Raw genomic sequence first — 10,857 nt, forward strand, 5'->3', positions numbered from 1 at the left:
TATATATATAATTTTTTTTTTTTTTAAAAGAATGTGTGATTGAAAAAGAATTAAAAGTTTTTTATTTATCTATAATCTTATTTTATGGAATATTGTGTGGTTGAAAATAAGATAAAGGAAAAAAATGAAAGAGAATGAGGCTAAAGGGGAGCTGAATTTAGTAACACATGAAAGAAAAAAAAAATTTAATGTCAAATCAAGCTTCTTTTTCTTTCTTCAGTTAGATCACATATTTGTAACTTTCCTATAATTTTAGATGATGATGTTTTATGTTATCATTTAGTCAAAAGTAGATCTCTCTCTCACACACACACACAGAGACATACATATATATGGAACGTTCTTCCTACACATGAATTTGATAAATAATCGTGACCATTATGTGTAAAAGGAACGCTCCTCATATAAATACACCCTATTTAGACGGTGTATGTTATTAAATTTTATCACAAAATTGAACTTTTTCCATGGATTTAACAAATTGAAGTTCAAGAATTAAGAAGAAATTACACAAGTAAATGAACTTCTTGAGTAACTCGTGGCTTAGAGCAGTCATTATAAATTACATCAAAGCTTTATAGACATTTTGGTTGTAAGTAAATATGGCTGATAAACACTCATTATAGCCATCTTCAAATTAGAATCATTCACATACTCCTCGTCTAGACATTCATTGCAGCAGAAAAGATTGCTGCTGAAAAAATGATAGTAAACTTATTTATGAGCTTGATAAGATGTTCAAAAGTAAACCTGACTTGCTTTTAAGATTAGCCAAACGTGCTTAGTGCCTCATAATTAATAAAAAAAAGTTTTCTTTAATATTGTTGAATACTAACTATCCAACTTATACTCAACCAAACATGCGAAAGGTGAACAAGCCAAGCGATGCATTCAACTTCTAGCTTATATTGCAGTGCAGACATCCCAATCACAGAGATTTATGGATATTATACACAAGAAGCTATATAACATTTGCAGCTGACAAGAACCCCATAAATGACAACAGAATGAACATGTGAACATCATTCTTGATTAATCTGTTTCCAAAACTCTCCATGGGAAAATTCTTATAAATGAATTATTTGCTGCTATTACTAACCAAAATAAAATATAAAAATTACCATAAATATGTAGTATTAAACACAAGTTAATAAAGCGAACAAAATTTTAGCAATGTGCCGATCATGCTAGTGGCGAATTGTTTCTCATGTGTGAAGCACTCAACCTTTTACAGTCACATCAATTCCGATACTTTTTAAGCTTATTCGGGATCTAAGACACGAAGAGAATGTTCGAAGACAAGTAACTAATGGAAAGATGCAAATAATCTGAATCCCAATTTAATTCTAATTTTATCACAATATGATCTTACACTAGTGCCCAAAGACCATAAATCAAGTATATGTGAGAACAATGTCCTTTATTAGGAGGTGAAAAGACTATCATCATTTCCATGAAGATAAGACGCGGGAACAAGAAAATATATAATACTTTAACACGAAGCTTCTCGCGTCAGATGGTCAAAACTCACTCTGAAAAGTGACCGGCGTTAGGACTCCTCAACTTCAAGGTACTGGGAGTGAGAAGCTGCAATGAGTGCAGCTCCAATGCCAGAGCCATCATTGGAAAGCTCAACAACAACGCTCTCTGAAACCTCTTCCCCCAGGAGCTCTTTAAGAGTGTTAATCAGACAATTTCTGAATTCAGGATAGTGCTCAAACAATCCACCATCCAAGGCAATTACAGACCTCTGCTTCTCTCCCTCTTTTACAGTATCTCGTCCCAGTTTTTTGAGAATTCCTAAGATCCCAGCAGCTGAAAGTCGGGCCCCACGAGTGGCAACAATGTCACATATCTCCACAATCATTTTCCTCATTTTTAAGGAAGAATTCGGTACCTGTGACAAAGAAAATGTTGGAAAAAATAACTTATAAAAACTTTCAAATTAAATATTAAAAATTTCAGTTTTCATTTTAATTTTTAAGCTTTCAGTTTAATTTTTAAATTTTTCAGTTTTGTGTTTAATTTTAGATTCAATACAAAATTTAATCCCATTATTATATTTGTAGCATATGTTGAATTTTATTAATTTTCATAATGAGATGGTTGAATTCTTATACCATAAAAATGGGTGGATTTCACATTCTTTGACACAACAAAATGAAACACAAAAATACTCTCTACTCTCTTTTCATACTACTCTTCTGTCATTTTATCTTCTTCTATAAACTTTTGACAATTAATAAGAACTTGTTCTTTCTCTCCCTGTGAGCGTGCCCATAAAAGGAGAATCGACTGCGAGTTATAAGAATTTTATCATGGAGCTGTACAGTGTCGAAAGTACCCGCACGAAGAGGAAGCCACATGACTTTAAGATAGCGATTATCGCGACTCTTAGGCTAGCTTTTTAACTCTATTCTCATATTTACTTTATTTGATTCATGCTTATAATTGATAGTACATTGCACAAATCACGTTAATTTTTACAACAATCTAAAGCCGTGTGGTGGTCTGTGTGATAATAATACTTGGTAGTTGCTAACATTCTCATTGTTATTATGCTTCAATTTTTTGATTCTATTAAATTTTAGAACCTTCTACAATTTTCATTTTGAAACTTACTACATAAATTTTCTTTTGGAAGCTCATAGAAATTTTATTGATTAAGTATTGCACTCTTCAAAATTGCTTCAATATTTTTAAATTTAAGCACTTATTTCATTTTGATAACTTAGTGGAAAGTTTTAAAACTTATATTATTTACTTGATTGATTGACTTGAACATAAAATTAATTGTGACTTGTCATTTTAAACTTCAATATTCATTTAATTTGTTATATTGTTACTTAGAATATTTGAATTAATATTGTTTTGAATATTGTACTTAGTTGAAAAAATTTGACTGTTGGCGTTATTTATCGACAAATTTATATATATTTATAGTTACTTCTCTTTGCCTTAGTAATTCATAGTGTAATAATGACATCTCCTGAAGATGCTAATAGTGCTAAACCAGTAACTTCGATGGAAAAGTTTTAAAAAATGGAAAAAACAAATGGAATATTGGTTGACCGTTTTAGGGTTAATTTCTGCTATAAAAGAAGATAATGAAAGTAGAGAGTCTACCTCTTGTTATAACCCAGAACAAATTGAATTCCATTGTCATAATCGAATTTTAAGTGCTCTTCCTGATAGACTTTGTGATATTTATCAAAATATCAAGAGTGCTAAAGAGCTTTGGAAAACATTAGAGGAAGAATATGGAATTGATAATACTGGAGTAGATAGATTTATCGCGTTAACCATTAACAAATATGTTATGGTGGACGAAAAATCTATGAACGAACAAATCCATCAATTTCAAGATTTACAACACGTAGAAGAAATAGGGTCAAGTTTTAGCGAGGACTATAAGGTTTCATGCCTTATAGATAAACTTTGACCGTTTTGGTCGGACTTTGCTAAAAATCTTAAGACATAAGCAAGGTATTTTTACATTGAACCAAGTATTCAATTCCTTAAGAATAGAAGAACATCATAGAAATTGTATCAACAAAGCTGATGAATCACATGTCAAGGCAAACTTGGTAGAAAATTCAAAAAACCCTACTAGCTCCTCAAAACAATTTAAGACTCAAGGTAATAAGTTTAAGAAAAACTTTCACCGTCATAGGAAAAATTTCCAACCTAAGAATAACTACACTAAGAATAAAAAAGGCAAAGAGAAGAATGAGCAAGGCCATGTTATGTATGTGGAAGAACCAACCATATTGCTCGATATTGCTACTACAAAAAGATTGAGTACAATATTAAGGACAAATTTCAAAAGGATCGAGTAAACATATTGAAGGATGGTGGATATTCCATTAGGTGTGAATCATCAATATCTTTAGTCAATTTTACTTATAATAATAATGAATGGTGGATAGATTCTAGAGCAAATGTTTATGTTTGTTTTGATTAGAGTTTGTTTAAATCTTATCAGACTTCAAGCGGAGGAAGCGTAACTTTGGGAAATGACTCCATCATTCTTGTATTGGGAATTGGAAGAGTCGAGCTTAAAATGACCTCCGGGAAAAGTTTAATTTTAGATCGAGTTTGCCCTGTTCCATAAGTTAGAAGAAATTTAGTTAGTGGATCATTTTTAGTTCAACAAGGTTTTAAACTTGTAATGGAGTCAACTAAGGTTGTTATAACAAAAAATAATGTTTTTGTTGGGAAAGGTTATATTAGTGTGGATTGTTTAAATTGAATATTATTGAAAATCTTTATCATGATTCTTCCATGGTTCTTAATATGGAAGTTAGTTACTTGTGGCATGAACGATTGGGTCATGTTGGTAATATGAAGATCAAGAAACTTAAGGATCTAAACTTGATTCCAAAATCTCAAATTGGTAATAATAAGTGTGAAGTTTGCATACAAGCCAAACAAACTAAGAGACCTTTTAAATCTATTAGATGGGACACAAGCCTTTTAGAATTGATTCATAGTGATGTTTGTGATTCTAATAGATTGCCAACAAGAGCTGGTAATAAATATTTTGTAACATTTATAGGTGACTATTTTAAGTATTGCTATATTCATTTGTTGAAAGCGAAGGATGAACTCTATGATAAATTCAAAATCTATAAAACAGAGGTTAAAAATCAATTAGAACGTAAGACAAACATTTGCGGTCCGATAGAAGAGGAGAATATATTAGGAATAATCTTTAGGATTACTGTGAGAATAATGGTATAATACACGAAGTGACGCTTCTTTATCCACCACAATCCAATGGTATGGTATTGTAGAAAGGAAGAATAGAATTTTAATGGATATGGTAAATACTATGCTCATAAGCTTCGGAGCACCTGAAGACTTATTGGGTGAAGCTGTCCTAACTTCTTGTTATATATTGAATCGAGTAACTATTAAAGACAACATATTAAAGACAATATTAAAACTCCATATGAGCTATGGAAAAAGAGATCTCCTAAGTTAGATTTTCTAAAAGTATGTGGGTGTTTGGTAAAGGTAATTATACCTGATCCTAAAAGAAAGAAAATAGAACCAAAAACCATAAATGTTGTTTTCATAGGATATGCTCAAAATAGTAGTGCAAATAGGTTCTTAATTATAAATTTCGAAGTAAGTGACATTAAAAATAATACTATCATTGAAGTTAGAGATGCTACTTATTTTGAAGATGTTTTCCCATTTAAGACTACAATTTCAAGTGAACCCTCGACTTCCAAGAAAGTGGTTTTAAATAATACTCCATCTAATTCATCTTTAGAAGATAAAGTTGAACATAAACTTTGGGAGAATTAAAAGGACTAGGAAAGAGAAATCATTTGGAGAGTATTTCTTTACATATTTAGTTGAAGGTGAACCCAAAACATATAAAGATGCTATGGTCTCTACTGATGCACCTTAGTGGAAAGAAGTCATCAATGATAAGTACGAGTCAATTATAAGAAATAATACTTGGGTCTTATGTGATTTACCTCAAGAAAGTAACGCAACTGGATGTAAGTGAGTCTTTAAAAAGAAGTTGAAACCTGATGGAAGTATATATAAATATGAAGCTACGTTAGTAGCTAAAGGATTCACCCAAAAAGGAGGAGTTGATTATTTTGATACATATTTTCCTGTTGCTAGAATAACTACTATTAGAACATTGTTAGCATTGAGTAGTATTCATAAATTGATCATTCATCAAATGGACGTTAAGATTGAATTTTTGAATGGTGATTTGAATGAAGAAATATATATGGAAAAATCAGAAGGATTTAAAATCAAAGGACAAGAACATAGAGTGTGTAAATTAATGAAGTCATTATATGGATTAAAGCAAGTTACAAAACAGTGGCATGAGAAGTTCAATAAAGTTATACTAAATTATGGATTTAAAATTAATACACATGACAAGTGTGTATATTGCAAAGAAGATAACAATGAGCGTGTTACACTTTGTTTATATGTAGATGACATATTAATATTTGGGACAAATTTAGGATTTGTTAATGATGTGAAGAGTTATTGGTCAAAAAAATTTGAAATGAAAGATTTGGGAGAAGCTCATATAATTTTGGGAATGAAGTTAAGGAAAACTTCTGAAGGAATTTCACTAAATCAATCTAATGCTATTAAAAAGACGTTGGAAAAGTCTGGACATTATGATAATAAACCAGTTTCCACTCCATATGATTCAAATGTACACTTGAAGAAGAATTTAGGTGAACCAGTTTTGCAATTTAAATACTCTTAAATTATTGGATCTTTGTTGTACTTAGCAAATAGAACAAGACCTGATATAGCCTTTGCTATTGGGAGACTTAGTAGATATACTAACAATCCAAGTAAAGAACATTGGAACATTCTGGAGAGAGTACTTAAATATCTCCGAGGTACATTTGATTATTCTATAAACTATAAAAACTTTCCAAATGTTATTGAAAGATATAGCGATGCAAACTGGATAATTGATAATGTAGATATTAAGTCTACTATTGGATATAGATTCATGCTAAGTAGTGGGGCCATATCTTGAGGTTAAAAAAGACAAACGATTATCTCTAATACTTTAGAGTCGGAGTTAATAACATTAGATACAACATTACTAATGTTGAGTGGTTTAGAGATTTATTATTAGATATACCATTAATAAGTAAGTCAATTCCAGCTATTTCAATACATTGTGACTGTAAAGTAGTAATAGAGCTTGTAAATCAATTTCACTCAAATAAGAAGATGAATAGGCATATTCAAACAAGACTTAAGTCAGTTAAGGCTTTACTTAAGAGAAATGTGATTTCTCTCAATTTCGTGAGATCTTAAAAGAATTTATCAGATAACTTAACCAAAGTTTTACACAAAAAGGGTGTTAATGAATCATCGAGGGGGATGGGCTTAAGTCCGTAAGGGAGTCACCTTCGGGAGTAACCCAGCTGATGCACATTGGAAAGTGTATTCTAGGCATAATCGGAATCAAATCAATTAAAGATTGAATTTTTATTATTGCATTTTCTCGTTTTGGTATAATAATAAATTTGTTTCCTTCTAAACAAAAGGAAACTCAAATTTTTTCCTTTTTGTTGCAATTTTCCTGTTTATTGTTATTTAGAACCTATAAATTGAGGCTCTTGGATTGTAATAGAGATACATTTGATTATTGAATAAATCAACTATCTCCCTTCATTCTTAGATTCTTAGCCCCCCGTTTGTTTCCCATTTTTCCCCCATTAAAATAAAAAATATGACCGTTATTCATCACATCAAGCTACCAAATTTGAATTTCTATATCTCGTGTGGGACCCGTAATGACTATATTTTTCATTCTCATTCTCATTCTTACAAAAATGAGAAACAAGCGGAGCTTTAATCTCTTCTCTTCTATATTGTTCTTGTCATTACAATCAGCATCACCAACCTCTGTGAATGGAAATCCCATAAAGAAGGTTCAATGTGGTAGGAACAACCTGCACTGCGTGACTCGTGATAGCACTATATTTTGTGCTCATCCCTATGGTGATAGTGCTATGCTTTTGATGTTAGGAAGGGTTTAACCCTGAATGAGTGTCGAGGCGAGAATTCTTGCGAGGTGTGGGTCACACGCACCCTTGGAAGACTCACCTATGTAAGAGTTGTCATGAGGCTGTGATAATGGGATTGAGCTGAGCTATTCCCTAGAGACTCTTACTAGAATCAAGATAAGAGCGCATTGCCATTAACATCGCTACCAGCTATGAACTGAGCCTAAATCGATACTCTGTGTGGAGCAATTGAAGTTTGGTTAAAGGGACCTAATTTAAGGCTTATTCCATTATAGTTCTTTCAAATGGAAATTGTTATCACTAAGTGAGGTTCAAATCCAAAACACACTTACACCTATTACATAGTATAATATTGCCACTATATACATATATAATTTTTTTGAAAGTTTTAAAAATTGTGGGGAATTGTTGGAAAAAATAAGTTATAAAAACTTTCAAATTAAATGTTAAAAATTTCAGTTTTCATTTTAATTTTTAAGTTTAAGTTTTATTTTTTAATTTCTCAGTTTTGTGTTTAATTTTAGATTCAATACAAAATTTAGTCCCATTATTATATTTGTAACATATGTTGAATTTTATTAATTTTCATAATGAGATGGTTGAATTCTTCTACTATAAAAAAAGGTGGATTTCACATCCCTTGACACAACAAAATCAAACAATAAATACTCTCTCCTCTCTTTTCATACTACTTTTCTCATACTACTCTCTTGTCATTTTATCTTCTTCTATAAACTTTTGGCAAATGATAAGGGATTGTTCTTTCTCTCCATATGGTCGTGTCCCTAGAAAGAGAATCGGCTGCGAGCTATAAAAGTTTTATCTTGGAGCCGTACAATGTCGAAAGTATCATCACGAAGGGGAGGCTACACGATTTTAGGACAACGATTATCGCAACTCTCTTAGGCCAACTTTTCTTACTCTATTCTCATATTTACTTTATTTGATTCATGATTATAATTGATAATACATTGCACAAATCATGTTAATTTTTACAACAGAAAATAGAGACAATGTGTAGCTGCATTACGATTTTGCACTAGATGCTAACTTCAATTGTTCGTCAAGTGCATTCCAGTCAACATAGTAGACAAAATGCTATCAAAGATGTCAAAATATGCTAGTCCTACTAAGAAATAGATGACCATTTTTAAACTTATGCTTGTCGAATAACACAAATTATTTTACCTCCAAGATATCATTTAATTTGCTCCCAACCACTTTTAGATCAGTAGAAGTGTCATGATGCATTGCCGCAATGTCAGGAGTCCTGCACGGTAGCACTTCGTTCAGTATCTATATTAGAAATGGGTCAATTTTCTTAGATGAAATGGAGTAGTATTGTGAGGATCTATGTGATTGACAGATATAAGTTATAAGACGTCCTATAAACTGTTATTAGAACTATGGTTTAAGGTGCCCGGTGTTGGACTGCTAAAAGGACAAAATGTGCATATGCATAAGATGAATGCATCTGAAAATGAGGACTTTCAGACGGATATAAGGTCATGCTACAATGGTTGGATTAAAAATGAAAAATATATCAGAGTGGAGAAGAAACAAAAAATGAAGAAATTAAGGGTAGGGAGACTTGGGTTTTCTTGTGTAAAACCTGAAGAAATGTTCACAAGAGCAATGTGAAAGATTTGATGTGGATCATCCCAATGTGATTGCAAACGATTTGATTCTTTGGACCTTTCAGTAAAAAATAATGCTGATTAAAGTTCTGTAGCTTCCCAAGTTTGTTGGCAGTAAGACTAACTTTCGTACTATAGTTGTATCAGTATTGAAATTAGATGCTACATTAGTTTACAGACAGATTCTATTATCCTGACAGCATTTCCATCGTTACTCACCTTAATATGAATGGATCTCTAAGTTTAGGCGGGATGTCATCCCCAAAAAAGGATGCTTCTTCTGCCATCCTGCACAAGACTCGACGTACAATTTCTCCCAAATACATGCCAGAAATTATCTTCTCAAAAATCTGCAGCAATAAGTAATGGGAGAGATCAGTCATAAAACCTGGAAGAAGTAATAAGAGCAAGGTACTGAGTGACCTGCTCGCCGGGATTTAAGCTTTCAGCATCAAGAATTTGATCATATTCTGTTAACGGAAGATGTGATGATCGGAAGTTACCCCATTCCATGTTTATAACCTGCAAAAGTGTGAAGTAAAATTTAGTTACGAAATACATAAATAAGATGTTCGTGCATGGTCATAATCAGCAGGTGAAGATTGATGAAGCATAAAGGGAAGGATAACCAGTGATGAAAGGACAATCTAAGCCTTGATCAACTTTAGATGACAATTTATGAACGAAGAATGCTAACCATTTCCCCAGATTTGGGAAGTAGACCTTGCCACTTTGGAATAGCATTAGCCCGTTCTACATATGCGGCATTGGTTCCAGTACCCAAGATCACCGCAGCAATCACATCAGCATTGTTGTATCGTCCTCCGGCTAAAGTTCCAACCGTATCATTGACCTGCATACCGAGCAAGAGATTGAAGTTTTAGTTTATTAGCTATTCTATCAGTTAAAATATGATGTAAAAGGTTGGTCAAAAGGGAGGCTGGACCAAGGTTTTGGTCCAGAGTTCAATCTTCACTGCTCTCTCGAGCATATTGGGTTAAGTTCAAGGAGAAGTAAAAGTTACTCTAAAAAGAAGTACAAGATACTAGTAACTTTGTATTTCCAAACATGTTCGGATAACATATTTTTCTTAGTTTTTAATTAAAAAAGAATTACTAATTTGAAAGGTAATTCTGATATTTAGTGTAAAAATTACTAGTTTACTTATTTTCTGATTGGTAAACCAATAAATTTAGCCAAACAAAGTGCTTTGGGCATGTCCAGAAAAATACAGGTAAAAGGAATCTTGATAGAGTAAAATATGTTTTATCAAAAATATTGTAATGCACAAGCAAGCTGAAAGCAGAAAACTTTCAAGAGAGGAATCAAGACTTACCAAAGCAGTCACATGCATATCAAGGCCAATTCTTTCCATTGCTTTAGTCAACTCTTCGACAATATCTTGTCCTATCTGTTTAAAATCATCAATAAAAAATACACTGGAGCATTAGAATCCTATGAGTAAATATGTCTAATCCACAGGTCAGTGAGCACACTAATGGAATAGTAACCACAGATCTATCCAGCACCAGCAATTAACCATCAAAATTTGATATAAAAACTTTTCTGAGTCGTCAGGAGATGGAAGGTAAACTAGAAAAAATAAAGAAATGCAGGTTCTGTTGATGAAATCAAGAATCAGGCAACAAGATAATTCACGCCCACAAATACATAGGGGG

The 10,857-nt window shown here is 32.2% G+C and overlaps 1 protein-coding gene across 2 annotated transcripts in view; it reads right to left on the minus strand.

The window, feature by feature from the left end:
- Positions 1 to 1,289: 1,289 nt before the first annotated feature.
- The window catches only part of LOC111399420 (hexokinase-1), a 13,674-nt gene continuing 4,106 nt past the window's right edge, over positions 1,290 to 10,857 (minus strand). Inside the window, exons 4-10 of one of the 2 annotated variants that reach the window (XM_023026728.1) lie at positions 10,515 to 10,589; positions 9,876 to 10,031; positions 9,602 to 9,700; positions 9,398 to 9,528; positions 9,154 to 9,236; positions 8,730 to 8,811; positions 1,290 to 1,897 (exon numbers count right to left, since the gene is read on the minus strand). In XM_023026728.1, coding sequence (XP_022882496.1) covers positions 8,765 to 8,811; positions 9,154 to 9,236; positions 9,398 to 9,528; positions 9,602 to 9,700; positions 9,876 to 10,031; positions 10,515 to 10,589 — 591 coding nt within the window. In that variant the 3' untranslated portion in view covers positions 1,290 to 1,897; positions 8,730 to 8,764. The remainder of the gene's footprint in view (positions 1,898 to 8,729; positions 8,812 to 9,153; positions 9,237 to 9,397; positions 9,529 to 9,601; positions 9,701 to 9,875; positions 10,032 to 10,514; positions 10,590 to 10,857) is intronic. The other variant, XM_023026727.1, reaches the window with a different exon arrangement.

The sequence above is a fragment of the Olea europaea genome, chromosome 9 (assembly GCF_002742605.1).
Source record: "Olea europaea var. sylvestris chromosome 9, O_europaea_v1, whole genome shotgun sequence".
Lineage (NCBI taxonomy): Eukaryota > Viridiplantae > Streptophyta > Magnoliopsida > Lamiales > Oleaceae > Olea > Olea europaea.